Source organism: Phalacrocorax aristotelis, chromosome 4, assembly GCF_949628215.1.
Source record: "Phalacrocorax aristotelis chromosome 4, bGulAri2.1, whole genome shotgun sequence".
Classification (NCBI taxonomy): Eukaryota; Metazoa; Chordata; class Aves; order Suliformes; family Phalacrocoracidae; genus Phalacrocorax; species Phalacrocorax aristotelis.
In genome coordinates this window covers 47,381,811-47,398,049 of record NC_134279.1, presented here as the reverse complement: position 1 = coordinate 47,398,049, position 16,239 = coordinate 47,381,811, and the positions used below count along the sequence as shown (strand labels likewise).

The 16,239-nt window shown below is 39.0% G+C and overlaps 1 protein-coding gene across 2 annotated transcripts in view; it reads right to left on the bottom strand.

The window, feature by feature from the left end:
- The window catches only part of WWC2 (WW and C2 domain containing 2), a 104,275-nt gene that overhangs the window by 53,004 nt on the left and 35,032 nt on the right, over window positions 1-16,239 (bottom strand). For both annotated transcript variants that reach the window (XM_075091178.1, XM_075091177.1), the window contains exons 2-3: window positions 14,870-14,979; window positions 695-898 (exon numbers count right to left, since the gene is read on the bottom strand). In XM_075091178.1, the coding sequence (XP_074947279.1) occupies window positions 695-898; window positions 14,870-14,979 (314 nt within the window). The remainder of the gene's footprint in view (window positions 1-694; window positions 899-14,869; window positions 14,980-16,239) is intronic.

Below are 16,239 nucleotides of genomic sequence, written 5' to 3'. Positions count from 1 at the left end.
ATTCTTCTAGCTCAGCCATCTTGCTATCACCTCTTCCTGGAAGCTGTAATTTCTACAGAGATTTCTGGAGAGCAGAAGATTTAGAAGCGTCAGTGGTCTGCCACTCAATTCTTCCACAGCTATACATGTTACTTTTATCACACTATCTATTTCTAAGAGAGATGTTTGCCAACAACAGGCCTCTGACAGCACTTCACTACATGCCAACTCCTTGCCCAACATCGGAACATGTAGCTCTACTGCACCTCTGACCACAGCAGAGTCTGCAGAATTATTGCATGCTATTCTTATAAAGCAGCAACAAATTCCCTTCTTGGTCTACTGCAGACACCTGCCAACACAACAGGGTCATTCGGTATGCAGCCATGAAGTGCATGAGATCCCATTTACTTTGAACCTAGATTTGGCAGAATTTTGTTCTGACAAACTGCATGACAAAATAGATTTCAGAGCCAACTGCTCTAAACCACAGCTCAAAGGCATTCAATTCTATCAGAGAAGAGGGTTCTCTCCAGCAGAATGTCTTTATATTAAATAAAATTATTTAAAAAAAGTAGGGATGCTATGTCTAAAAAAAAAAAAACCAGAGTACAAGGTGTTCATAGCAAACCTTGAAAACTCATCCTGAGGAGAAACAGGATGCCCTGCAAGGCACAGATCAAAGAAGTTACATTGTATTCTCTACTGTACTTACAGCTTGTATGAGAGCTTGATTTTTCTTTGTAGGCGTCATTCAACCGTACATACTCATCCAGTGCCAGTGCTAGCCTCTGTTCTTTCACCTGGTACAGTTCTTTCTGAGTACTGAGAGCATCCTGGGCTACCATAAGATAATCTTTTAACATTCTCTCTTGTTCTTGCCGCCATTGTTTCCTGGGATCTTCTATTTGTGTTGTTTCTTTATAGGAGAAAAAGAAAGGATTTGAAGAGACCTTTGCTGAAATCTGTTCACAATTAAATTGTTTCTTTGCCTGTAATCCACAGTTACGGGAGTATAAACCATAGCTTGTCTTTGGTTACTAAGCAGATGCTCAATTTTAAGTTTTTCTTTGCCACAATAGTGTGTGTAAGAAACAGTATTTAAAGAATCAATCACAAAATTAGGAATTAGGGTACAATAGATAAATGGTTACGTAGATAATTCCCACATCTTCAACCTTTAATTAATATCCTAAAACTCAAGAAAAAACCACCTTTTTTTTGCAGAGTATTCTGAAATAATCGGATCAATAAAGTCTTTCAATGACATCTTAAAATTTAATGAATTTCTGAACAAAAATGTAGTCTTAGCTATTACATTTTTTCAAACACCCTCCTTCTCATTAATTTTTACAGCCATATGTTATTCATGTTTTATAGTGGTTATCTCTCTCCTTTCCCTCTACAAAACCAGTCTTATCTCCTCCCCTGTAACTCAACTAAGAGAACATTAACCCTCCAGATCATCTCACTTAACTCCACCCCTATCCCTGCTAGGCATCTGAATGAAGATACAACTTTCTTTTATGATAAATAGACAGAGAGGGACGCCCTCAGAGGGCACTTGGCTCCATCAAAGACAGGTGCCCAAGATACATGGGACCGAACTGCCTTTCTGAGGGTCTACTTCTTTCTGCTGATGACCCAAGCAATATAAATGAGTAGGTTGGATAGGCCCTTTAATTCCTAAGGGCTTCAGGTCAACCATTTTAACTCCAGCAGCCACACAGAAGACAGACTTGCATAGATGTGTAGGCAAGAGGATTAGACATAACATAGTGGTATATATTAAGAAAGTATGTGATGAGATCAATCTAAATTTAATAATAAAAAAAATCTTAAAACCTACAATTAAATATGCAAACAGGAAGAGTCAAGGCTGCATGTTCAATCTTATCATTAATATTTCCTGCCTTAGTTCAGCACTTTTTGAAGCTGTACAATGAATATTCTTCCTTTAAAGCTGTACTAAGTACAGAAACATTCTTATAAGATATATCCATGAAAAGTTGGAAATCTAAATGCAAACATGCACCACACTGCGTTTTCTTTGTAAGTTACGTACTATAAAGCTACATAGATCTACAGAGATAAAAAGTAACATTCCATACCAAAGTATTTAAGTGTAAGGTATTTACTTCAGAATTTTTCTGCAAAAAGGAGGAGGGAAGTTTATTCTCTAGGTTAGGTTTCTGCCACTTTAGTTCTTGGAACTGCTTTACTGTGAGAACGAATGCAAGAGGATGAAAAACAGGAGCATGGGGCTGAAGATATTGTGGGAAGAAAACTGCAACAGAACCAACCTGATTCCTCTGAACTGTAGCTGAAGTGCACTCTTGGGGAGAAGGCACTGTTTCGACTCCATAAATGAAAACAGATCTTGTAACAGCAAAAGCTGTTAAGGACAGGTTCTGTTTAATAGCAATTTCTCATACTGACTAAATACCCGGTTTTCAAAGGTCTTTTTTGGTGTATCACATAAACCAAAACATTTGCAAATATAAAGAAGCATCCCATAAAGCTAACCCTGTGGAATCCTTAACTGACAATGTCTATGGAACTGATGCTTTTAAAAACAAATAATAAATACAATAAATAAATACACACACCCCCATGCTAGTGACACCCCCCCACCCCCCATTTACAAACATAACAAGCTTTTGTACTTCTACTTGGGAAAAGTATTTCTTAGATGTACACAGTGGATGCAGAGAGTATAAATCATGTAAACCCAAGTATGGTCCATAAAAGATTAAAGCAAAGAAGCTTTATATCAGTTGGTTTTCCAATAATCCCAACAGAAACACTCTCTCCAAAAAAGTAACTATAGCTACGGGGACACACACAATACATATCAATGTTTATAGCCACCTGCTCTTTTCCACAAAGATATCAGGCACACAAAGAAGCAAATCGATACCTTTTCTCTCCTAAACGGTCAACACACGTCCCTATCTGTGGCCACTTATTGCTGTTGTGCTTTAACACACCTCCACATTCACAGTTATTTACACAAGATAAGAAGTGCTGGTTTCCAGAGCTGTCCTTTTTTGTGAAGCAGGATGAAGAGCATGAAGCAGGATTCTCATGGGTCAATGATCAAATAGGATAAATGCAGTTATGTTGGTTTTTTAGAAGAATGTAATGATGTGATTGTGTTTTAAGAGTGCAACCAGCAGCCACCAAATAATCTTACAAGATTGGAAGGTCTCATCTTCGAGCACGTTGTAGGTAATTGCCTTACAGGTTTTAAGTGAGGATTGCTCAACATGCAGCCCAAAGACCAAATGTAGCCTGCAGAGTCCTAAAACATGTCCTACAGATGCCCTGTCCTTGTGACTACAGGAGAAGGACAAAGCTGATCAACAGCAGATTATTTTGTATTGCTGACAAAGACAATCAAACATTTTCTTTTTGCCTCTCCTAGCTGCATGTGCAAAACAATGTTATGATTATGTGAGCCAACATCTTTTATACTGACAGTCAAAAACAAGTTAAAGGTAACTCTGCATTTTAAAAATTGCACACACTAACTTCAGCATACTGCAGGGTTTGGGTATTTGCCTGTGTAGGTACGCTGACTGGCCAAACTATACTCAGCCAATTCTATCTGCATGTATTTTATTCCAGAATTAATGCTCAGTTTGAAAAATACATAATCCTGGAAAAAGCAAAGCAGTACTTTTCACTCTATGTCTTCTTAAATATTATGAAGATATAGATATATAAACGTGCGCCTGAGTAGCAGCACCATATGTTTGTTCATCTATAATTTTCAGTTTTCTCAGTTTTAATCAATAGGTTTACCCCACGAGGAAAAAGATCGAAGATAGAACTAGGGATAATATTTCTGGTACCGCGGTCCTGCATTTTGAAGAGTATGTTCATTTGAGCATGAGCCAATAAATTTTTTTAAAAAACTGAGTTCTCCTTTCAAAAAAAAAAATGTAATTCTCAGAGTAAAGCCTCACAATGATAAGGATTTTTTTCCTTGGACAAGAATGTTTTAAGCACCTGCTGTTAAGGTCAAACTTGTATACACAAGAATATTTTGGGGATAGTTTCATGCATGTCACTGTGGGAACTGCTTGCTGAACATTTCAAATGAGATGTGAAGCCCTTCATGCTTAAATCAAAGAGTGAGATTTAAAACACAAGGAACATCCAAACATTTTCCTAGCCTTATTATTCAACAGCTGATATAAAATAAACTTGGGACATCTCATTCCTTTTTAGGGCAGATAAGTGTTTCCACTGGTGAGTGCAACAGGATGCCTTACAACCTTGTCTGCAGCAGATACAAGTCATACAGCAAACAGATTACTAGCTAGACAGATGGGGAGATATTATTTCTGCTGGTCAGACGAGAAGCAAGCACTGGTTTGAACACTAGACAGAGCTGTAGGGTTGTATCTGTTCTAGAAAACACTAACTGGACTTCAGTCATCCACAGTGGAGAACAAACAAACCATCCCCCTGAGCATGACCTCTCCAACACCTTCTGCATCACCAGGTAGTTAAATTCAAGAGTTCAGCTGTTTCTTCTAGAGATAATGAAGAAGATATATCTTCTAGCCCTTCTATGCCATCCTTTTCTGTGGCACAAACTTAGATATGAATTAAAAGATCAATTTTATGGAGATTCCTTAAGAGTTGTACATCAGGCTCTATCAAGAGCACTGCTTAGATTTTAAAAAAACCCAAATCTTTATGCATCAACTTCCTCTGTCCAATCATAATGCAAAATAATGAACCACAGTAACAGAACGAGGAGGGTGGTGGTGCACCCGACACCAATGGTGGTGGCCACCTTCAATGCATGGAGGTTACTTGGTTTTAGCATAATTTGGCAAAGCCACTTGCAAATCAAAATTGCTCAATTCTTTTAAAAGATCTTGATTTAAAACAGATTAACTTTAAACAAATTCCTGTGAGTACCTAGCCAATACATTAATAAAAATTATAAACAAGCAATTTATTTCCTACTATTTTTAAAGATCCGAGTGACTACTCACACTGGGGGGATATTCTGGGAGACAAAAAACACTTGAGGTCTCGCTCAGTAGAACCACACAAGCGGCAGGACAGCACGCTCCACCCAAGGATGTTCCTGTGCACTGAAATGATCACAGCCCTGTAACGCAGAAGAGCAAGCTGCGCTGGCTTTAATCATACTGCTATTCATGAAATGCACTCTTCCTGGCTCACTGTCAGCCAGGTTTGATGCACTTAAACTCAGCAAAGAATTTGGCCCAAAGAATAATTCAAAACCAAAATGCCAGGACTGACTTTATGCCTTGAAAGTTTTGTTTATTCCTTTGCCTAAATCTTGTTTCAAGGGCAGCAATGTTATGCACGCTCTGTGTAATTATAAGATATACATTATACATAGGATACGGGCGATAGTCAGGCATGCCATTTTTTAAAGTGAGATATTTTCATATGCTATGTTCCTGTCTGCTATCAAGAAGCTCTGCCAAATTTTTACAGTCTACTTGAACAGAAGGAAACTATTACCTTATCAGCAGTAGATCATATTTCCCTAAAATACATGAAATTAAAATCCCACTAGAAAATCCCACAGGGAAGAGAATGGCTCCCTGACGCCCTACTGCTAGACATGAGAGAATTTGATGTTTTACTACAGGATTAACAATATGTGGAAGTAATAGTTTTCCAACATCTCCCTTTGCCAAACAAAATAAAAGCATCAACTGGCTCTAGAATGACCCACACATAAGCTGTCTTCAGACAGACACGTTGCATTTAGGCAACACAGAGAACAAGTACTCTCAAGGGGTCCCACTAAAAAAATGCTGGAGATGCTGGATTGCTACTTGATAAGGACACATACATAGCAAGAGGAGACAAAATCATGGCATTATACTTTTCATCCTGAAGAGAGAACTCTCATCTGTTTAAAGACATGCCCATGTTATTCCAGTTTGTAAACATAGCAGAATCACCATCTCAGAAGAGAGGCTATTCCAAGGGAAACTAGTTGACCTTGCTAGAAATGAGGACCAGAGATCTAGGATCTGTATGGAAGGGAGCTGAGGTAGGGGTTGCTTGCCACAGCTGGAGCTGTTGTAATAGCCCTCCTTTTTGGCAGCAATGGTTTCCACCATGTCACTTCAACCCATACTCCCATATTCACATTCTCACTTGCACAGTCTCTGGTGCTCACTCAACCTACCACAAAGCCTATGCAATGCAGTAAACTCACCCAAATACTCACTGGCTCCAGAAAATGATGTGAAGGAAGATACATCATGTTTTGGCAGGTTAGGCGAGTTGGGCCATGTTACCAATGGTCTGATGAGCCAGTATAAAGAAGGAAGAACCACCCAGCTGGGGAAGGAACTATACTTTTTTTTTTTTGGCAGCAGCTAGCCTACTTATGGATCTATTAAGCCATTAGAGTCTTAAGTATGGATCTACTCATCAATACCATGCACCTTAGCCCTCATATACCAACTTACAGGAAACATTCCAGACCTGAAGTCCAGAACTATAAGACAAGACAGGAGGTGGCAAAAATGCAGTCGCTGAACCCTGAAAAGAGGGTGGTTCTGACTGACGCAGAGGCGTGCCACACGCAGGCAGCTGTGCTCTGGGCTGTACCATGTCACCACTCAGGTAGATACCCTGTGTCAAGGTGGCAATTTCTCTGCCTGAAACAGTAAGTTATGAAAAGATAATTTCATTACACCTGACATGTCTGGTTATCTTGCCTAGTAATTGCAAGACTACTACCTCCAACCAACGAGAACCCCACCTTCAAGAGAGTAACACAGGCCTCAAAACCCCCAAACCCAATAGCTGACTATGTTTGGGATCCCTCACCACCAGTGCTTCTCCTGAACCCTAGAAGCTAAAGAAGTGCTCAAGCTAAATCCAGATTGGGGCTGTTAAAAAACCAATGCCTTTGATGTGGTAGGATTACATCCCACTCCACAGAGTTGGTTTGAGAAGGAGGGGATACTTGGTAGGCAGCCTATTGCATGTTGATGGCAAGCCCCTGGAAAAGGGCTGCAGGCAAGCCAAACTGGGGCCAGCCGCAGCAAAGGAGAGTCAAGATTTCAATGGTATCTCGCACAAAAATGTCTCAAGACAGCACAAACAAAATCAACAACCGTTGACATATAACACCAGAAGAAAAATGGTGTTTGATATCAACCATCACAGGATAACATGAGTTAGCTTAGCAGTGGGTGGGGAAAGCAATTTTATCAACAACATTACGTAACCACTATGGATATGTTTATTTTACAAGTATATCCCACATTTCTTGATAAACAAACTGGCTTTCAAATCTCCAGTACTTTTGCCTGCAATCAGGCAAAAATACACTTAGAAAAAAAGGAGTGCAAATATTTCATTGTACTTCAACTGGCATAACAAGTATTGCAGGCAACCCAGGTGCAAGTCTTAATGAACAGCAAAGTAGCAAATATACTAGCACTAGTTTCAGAGAGAATAACCAAGTGTTAATAGACTGGCTTAAGTAATGCACTTTATTGTTTACATACTAGAGGCTTTCCGAATACTTTTTTTCTTATCCTATTTTCCCCTGCTTTTAAAAATACTTACAGTTCAAACCCAAGCAGTAAGAAACGCAATTCATATCCAAAAATCTGAGGAAAAATTCACAAACAAATATTGTATCATTTCACACTGATGTATTTGTCCAATAGGTACATAAAAATAAAGAATAGCACATTACAGGGACAGCAGTTTCAATAAGACCATGCAGCCCAACAAAGATGACATATGCAGGGTCTTAAAAATGATCTAAAACATTGCTGGATACTCGAAGAAAATCACATTCTCCCACATAATAAGATGGAATATGGGTTCTAAAGAGAGACATGAAGGAAAATTAGGTTATTCAGAGCATGCTCTGAACCGAGCTCTCTACAGTTTGTTTCCTGCCATAGAACTCGCACACAAAAAAGTCTCCTCTCTCCCAGACACCTTCTTCACTTTTCCATAGAATAATTCTGTGCTTGAATTTGAGTAATGAGATAAAATGAGAATGTTTTCCAGCTATACTGTGCAAGCATGAACACATTTCCAAGAGATATTTATGAAGAAATACTGAACATGTTATCCTTATGGCACATTAGTTTCCTCTAGATATTGGGTAGCATATGCTTATATATCTCAGAGTCAAACACGGTAGAAACTCTGAGCATTTTGCTCTGTATTATCCAGTAAGTAGGTAATGTTCTACCGCTATGGCTACCAGAACAAAGACATAAGAAAAACATGCAAGTATGATCTTTACAGAGAATCAGTGGCTAAAATCATCTTTAATCCAGAGCCTTCACTGTTCGAGCCCTCCTGTAGCCAGCATGCACTAGGTTACTCTAATCCCTTCCTATAGCCAGGGGGCAGCGAAGATACCTATGAAGAAGATTCAAGATATACTGCGCTTGGGTTTTCACCATGTGTGTTTGCTGACAGTAAAGAGTCTTCACAATTGTTTCCCAAATGCTTGCATGTCACTACTTGCTTAGATGATGGTGATGGGTTGTGGGAACAAGCAGTGCAGATCTATGATCACGATACACCAACTGACTCCCTCAAGCTAATAGTAATTGCGGACTCATGGTGGGATTTTCAGATTTCTTCCTTGTCTGAAAATACAGTCTGGCACACTTTCAAAGATGGAGATGTACTAGAGTCCCAGGCTGCAGCAGAGAGGAGTCAGTCTATACACAAAAATCCCTGTGTTAGACAAACCAGTTGCACAGGCATAAATTGGCACGAAAGCCTTTAAGATTACAAGAAGAAATAGAATACCTGTAGTTAAAATATTGTGTTATAAGTGTCAAACAGTGTAGGCAAATAGCTAGGCTTTGAAATTTTATGAAGGAATGAACCCAAGCAGGGGAAATAGAGACCTCCAATGAATTCTATTCTTGAGCTAAGCAGACACAAATCCCTCTAACCCTTATGCTTCCTGATGTTTTAGCATCACTCTGACTCAATTTACTTTTTCTTTGTGGAAGAAACAGTAGTGGAAAGCAGCCTCTGGGAAAGGTGCACTCGTGCTTCTGAAATGGACAATTAAAACTCAGTAGGGAGGAGCCGCAGCAGCAGAGAAGGTAGATGTCCAACTCCATTTTGAAGGAAAGTGCTGGGGGTGGAGAGCACAGAGAAAAATCATCGTACTGAATACAAAGTACAGAGTGGCTGGAAGAAAGTGATGTGATGGTCTGAAATACTATTCTGCTAGGAATAGCTACTCCTTCCCATCCTTATCTATTAAATACTGTCATTCAGTTCCTTTCCGTTACCTTTGCCACTAAACATTACTAACAGCAGAGCACGTGTTTTATAGGTTAACTAGATCAATGCAATGAAGAAAACAACCACTTGCCTGGTTATTCCTGAGCCTGAAAATTAGAACTGGAAGTAATGGAGATATTCCTAAATAACTTATGTAGGGTGCCGAAAGTAAGGCAGAACTTGTCCCATCCCAGGATTCCCTCACACTATTCATGATCAAGCCAGAAGTAGTTGTCCTTTCTTGCTCCCATTACCTCCACAGCTGTTCACCTACACACATCCCATGCAACGATCCAGATCGGAAAACCTGAGCGGCTGTGGGAAGGACAAGGAGGTGGGGAACAACAACTCTCACACCTCAGGAAGCAGAGCACTTCCCCATTGTGTTTACTATGTATCCTCACACTGGCACAATGTGGGAGCAGGAACCACAGCAACCAATGACTGCTACTTCAGCTGCCACCACCTCTCGAGAAGTGCACTTGGAAGTCACAGCCTCAGAGTCAAAACTGCTTCCTGGCAAGCCTGTACAAGGCATGGAACAGATGAAAGTTCAAGGGTGTCATTTCAAAATACCTTTAATCAGAGTTACCATGAAAAGCAGCTGTCCCCGGTCTCTTCCACCTGACTGTTCATTCATATCCCCAGGTCACCTTCCCTCTCTTGCTTGCATAAATAGGGGTGTGGAAAGGAGAACAAATAGCAACTTTTTTCCCATACCAGATTAGTTTCAACTCGAATCAGCTCCCTGATCTGACACTATCTGGCCATGAAAGTGTTCTTACCAGTATAAGCAAAAACATTGCAGGGACAGAACAAAAGGCCAGAGGTAGCAAAAGCATGCCCAATTCTTTCAGAAATTACATCAGCTTAAAAGTGTTTGCAAATCCAAGCTCTTAGAGCATAAATGTTTGCATCTCAGACACTTAACCTGATGTTGAAAACCCTGCAGAAGAATTGGAAAAATGTGAAAGTGATAACTGTGCCTGTAGGTATATGAAACAAAGTGGAGTAGTAGGTTTGTGTTATTCTTGGAATTGCCTTGAGTTACTAACTCTGTTATTTAGCAAATTTAGTAAATGTTAGCAAATTAGACAGCTGAAGCAGATGAATACACAAGTACATCTATGCAATAATGGTAAGAGCAAACAGCATAAACTAAAATCTTTGGATTCTCCCAAACCACAGTAAGAAGGATCCTGCAAGAAATGAACTCCTCAGCCCCTGACCACCAAGTAATATCCCTTCAGTCATCCCTTTAACAAAGGGTGCTACTGAACCACAGGGTAAGCATTTAAGTTCTTATGGTATTAGCTACCCACATCATATGCATGTTCTGCCTTGCCAGATGGCCTGTAATCTGGTCTCCCTTGAAGCTGAAAGCCTCACATTAAAAATCCTAATTGGGGTAATATATTCATGAAGTAATGACCTCAGTCAGTATTTCTCAAAGTGGGTTACATCATCGAAAAGGATCATGAGAAAGCTCTAAGGCAATCAGCAAGTGCTAGGAAAAAACCTCACGTTTAAAAAAACTCAAAAATATACAAAATTATAGAAAATGTGTGATGATAATAAAACCAAATTATACTAAAACATATTGACACCAAAAGAAAGTTCCTCAAGTCTGAGGGAGTGTTTTACAATTGCAGACTGCTCACGCCAACTCTTACCCCTCTGTGGAGGAGAAATTGAGTTTCCACCAGCAGCTCAGTAAAGCAGGTTTTTCTCAGGTTTGTGTGGGAGAAGGGAAGGTAAAGGACTAAGATAAGACAGATAGGGAAAATACTAAAATATATATTGATTTATATAATTCTTGAAGAATTTAACCTTTCATTATAGAAATTTGGTAGAATTTTTAGAACTTTGCAAGCTCCAGTCTAGTACTGCTTTCCTAAAATCAGTGGGAGTTTTGCCAATATACACCTTCTAGAGGAGCAGAATAAGTCCCACACTGAACATTAATGGAAATTCCACCCTTAACATTTTCAAACTTCAGTTTTTAACAGAAAAGGAGGGAACAACCATGAGTAAGACCATCCGAATTTACAGTCTGTTGTGCTAAGTTCTAGCCTGCTGCTCATTGTTTATTGGGTTGATTTGAGAAATCTAACAGGATTGGCCAGTTCTACTACAACAGCTCCAAGTCCTGTGGACAATGTTAAACTTCACAGTTGTATCAAATGTAGCTTTGTACAAAGGCACAGAGTAGGATCAATACTACAAAAAGAAAACAAAAAGAGGACAGATAACAGAGAAGCTCTTCAGAATAATTAATTATGGGCTGCAAGAGGGGAGAATCAACAGGCCTTCCCTCAAACATTCTGCTGAAATACATCCAGCCAGAAGGCACTGACATGAAACGTATTTAGTTACCTCTCCCTACTTAATACATGGGAGCAGATTTCTTCCCAAGGCACTATCCTTCAAGCTGCCATTTACAGCTCCTGAAATACCACTTTATCCAACCTGTTTTTCAGGCATCTATCCATTTGGTCCTCCTCCTAGCAGCGGGTGCAGTTTTTCTTTGTCCAGTAAAAGAGAGAATTAACAAAATTAGAATCCATAGAGGTGAAAGAGTAAAGGAGTCTTCCTTGTTCTAACATAATCCCTGTCCTGACAGAGAATTTTAACAGTTCAAATCCAGAAAGCATAATTAACACATCTGAATTATTACACTGCTAATAAAGCAGTAAATAGGCAGAAAAATTGCTTTCTAGAAATGTTCTTCCCCCCCAGTTATTAGCGAACCTCATACTAGAGATTTCAATAGCATCAAAATAAGACGTGCACCCCAGTTGTATGAAGTAAAAGTTATAATCTCCACATTTGGTGTGTCAGACAAATGACCTGCTTATAAGACACTTAGGCAGTTTACCTCCTGGCAACTCAAGAGTACTGTCATCAAAACACTGTGCAAAATACAGTGTACAAAACTAAAATACACCACTTTACAAAATAAGAAGTTTCACTGAAATTGCTACAAAGCAACACATACATTACTATAACAGAAACACTGGATGGAAACCACTTCAAGTACACCAAAGTACACCACTTTGTCATCCATCATATGCATTAACATAATGCAAAGAAACCTAGCTACGCATATTTATTTGTCCTGCCTACAGAAAGACACATGTAGGATGGATATACACAAATATTCTCTATTAGGTGAAGCCTTAAAGTTTGCAGTATATTAACAATTGTCAAGAGAATTCCAAGCAATGCTGTCCAAGCCTCAACATTTTACATGTGCATGAAGAACTTCAACCAACGAACAGCTTATAATATGCAGGAATTCACATTCAGTGCACAGAAATAGCATTTAAACACATGGAAAATATTTAATACCTCTCAAAAAAATGCAACAAAACTAAAAGGCTGAGATTTTTAGAACTAATTAAAAATTTTCAGTGTATGTGGAATAAAAGAGCACAATTATCAGAGCAGTAATCTGAAAGCACTTTCAAAATGCCCAGAAACACTGATTACCTGCTCAAATTTTTTTAGCTTTAAGTTTTATAGTTTTGGCCAAAGCAAAAGTTAAAGACAAATTCCCTCTTATAATAGGATTCAGATTCAGAAGCAAATCCTTTTCTTTTTTCACTTTTTGAATTCAGTCAGGTACGTCCCTATTTTTTGAGGTTCAGAAATGTTTAACGCCTGTCATGGTTTAACCCCAGCCAGCAACTAAGCCCCACACAGCCACTCTCTCCCTCCCCCCTGGTGGGATGGGGTGAGAATTAGAGAAGTGAGAAAACTTGTGGGCTGAGATAAGGACAGTTTAATAGGTAAAGCAAAAGCCACGTGCACCAGAGAGCAAAACAAGGAATTAATTCACTACTTCCCATTGGCAGGCAGGTGTTCAGCCATCTCCTGGACAGCAGGGCTCCATCTCACATAAAGGTGACTTGGGAAGACAGAATGTCATCACTCCAAATGTGTTCCCCCCCTTCTTTCTTCTTCCCCCAGCGTTATATGCTGAGCATGACGTCATATGGTGTGGAATATCCCTCTGGTCAGTTGGGGTCAGCTGTCCCAGCCGTGTCCCCTCCCAGCTTCTTGTGCACCCCCAGCCCACTCGCTGGTGGGGTGGGGTGAGGAACAGAAAAGGCCCTGACTCTGTGTAAGCGCTGCTCAGCAGTAATGAAAATGCCCCTGTGTTATCAACACTGTTTCCAGCACAAATTCAAAACATAGCCCCATACCAGCTACTGTGAGGAAAACTAGCTCTATCCCAGCCAAAACCAGCACACATCATACATCAGATCTGAGGACTCTCATTGTTATTCCAATAAAACAGGGCTATAAAACCCCAGTTGAGGTTACTGGATGGGATTCAGTTCAAGATTAGGTGCTTATCTCTAGGTGTTTAATAAGCACAGTAGACATCTAACATCTCATTCTAGTTATCAGAGTTCCAGTCCAGCCCAACCAAAGGAGCTTAAATCAGTCCATCTTCAAAGCAGACACCCAACCAGGCAGCTATATCACACTTCACATTACATTGGCTGTACTGACTAGACAGCTATTGACTACAAAAACATTTAAGCATTTAAGACGCCATAGGGTAACGAGCCTCATCTCCACCTTTGTTCCAGAGACCACTGGTCTCTTACCATCCATGCTGTATTTACTGACCTTGTGCAGTTGTCTCTGCTAATCTAAAGCATCTCAAATGGCCACAGACACCTTACTATTCTTTAAGTAAGTACACAGCACTGGTAGCACAGATGTAGGCGCCTATATTCAGGTGTTGATCGCAAATGGAATAGCCTCTATTATGTTATTTAAAATAATTTCCGAGAAAAACATAAAAAACTATCAATTAACATGGAGTAATGAACACAAAAAGAAGATAGAAAGGCTTTCAGGAATATATTAATTTCAAATTTTGCTATAGTTTTGTTGCATTCCCATGCAATTGAAAATATATGTAGAAACAGATGTCATCACTTTGTATCAGCAGATTTTCTTGTAAGCCTTTTAAAGCCAATAATGTTATACCAAAAGGCAATTTTTCCCAGCATTTTGATTCCATTTCCTTTCCAATTAGTATGAAATATAGTATTTATAGCTTGAAATGTATTCTACGACATGCTTAGAACTAGAGTACATTTTCCAGACCTCATATACAAATACCTCCCCCACACTCCATACTACCTTATCTACAACAGTTCCTTTCAGTAGTTAGACTGAAGCCAGTTTTTGTTACTTGTATCAGACTATCCCCGCCAGTGTGCATTGCTGAGTATTTAATAGCCAAACATCATACACTTTACAGGTACCAACAGATGTAAGTCATCTTTATTTACTACACATTACATGGACTTCTCCCACAGCAAAAGATGAAGTCATATGAATAATTTTGAGCCAGCTGCAATACATCTGCAACTATCCCCAACAAACACATGCACACAAATGGGATAATCTGTCTACTGGGAAAAAAAAAATCAGAAATGGTTACTTTAACTATACTTCTCTCTCAAGAAATCTTTCCCTACTCCCAGTCATGCTTTAAAAGCTTCTTAAGAAAGTCTAATCATGATGAGCCTTCTTATATAATCAATATGGCAAATTGAAAAATACTTACGGTTGATGTGATCAATATAGTATACACCAATCTGAGGATCATATGCAGCCTCCCATCCCCATGGTAGTTCATCCCCAACACAATCCGCAAATGACAAGGGCTTTGTTAATCTAAAAACAAACAAACAAGTTAGTGGTATAGCTTTTCTCTCTTCCATACATATGTTTATTATTCATATTACTTCCTATTATGACAGAAGTTAAAGAAAGATAGCAGGGAGGAAAGAGAGCAAATTGTTTTCTCCCTCAAAGTTCCCCTACTCCATCCTTCTGAATTAATTAACTCCAAGAACATAATATAAGTTATTGCAAACGTTTTTCAGTACAGGCACTCAAGTGAGAAATTCACTGCAACATCTTTCACATTTAACAGTTTAAAATTAAACAATAACCAACAGCTTGTAAAAAAAAAAAAAAAAAAAGATCTACACTCCTGTGTGTCCCCAGAAGAACTGGGCCCTTCAACCTTGAGTCTGTGACGAGAGCACAAGACTTCAAGGTCATCTTCTCTAATGACCACGGACAGGAAACTCAGAAAAGAGAATACAACGACCTAAGATGCAGTTAGCAGCAACTTACCAATCCACGTACTTGAATAAAATAAGCAGCAGCATGCACAGGGTAGATATTTTGTAAGTAACATTTAATGGGCCTTAGATGTTCACACAGTGCTTTTTTAGGAAGATAGACAATTAAAGTTTTTCATTTTAATAATGGAGCACCTATTTGTTACAAGAAATAGATTGATAGCAATGATACATGGGCTTTTTTCCAACTGAGGCTGAACAGAGCTTTACGTCATCATCTTTTTGTCTTTTTTTCCTTAAAAAAAAAAGTTTCCTGTTGATAAACCCATAGATAAATGCCATGTCTGATACACTGATATATTTAATAAGAACAAGAGATTTAAGGTTTTATTGTCACCACAGTGACAATAAGATTAGTACATATCCACAGTTCAAAAAAAATCCTCAGAGCAAGATTATCAGAGTAGTTTGTGGGACCCACAAGCAGAGGCAGTCCTTTGCTCACTGCCACTTCAGGGCTCTCACCCAAGACTGTTTCTTCATCTCATTATTAAAATTCTATCCAAAGAAAAAAGCTAATGGTCTAATTCACATATGCTTTTCTGTGTTTCAGTATTTTTTCTTCCATTAGTTTCTGACCAAAAGAAACTGGTTTATTGACATTTTTGTGAGGAATGGAAGAGAAAAGCATAGTACATTTTACTTTCTACAAAATGAATTGGCTATTTTTGTGTAGAAAGCACCAGATAGAAAATACTTTACAAAACTATTGAATTAAATTCTTCATGCAGCTGAGAAAATAGAAATTTGAGCACAGGTTTGACTTAGAAATCATTGTCCCACA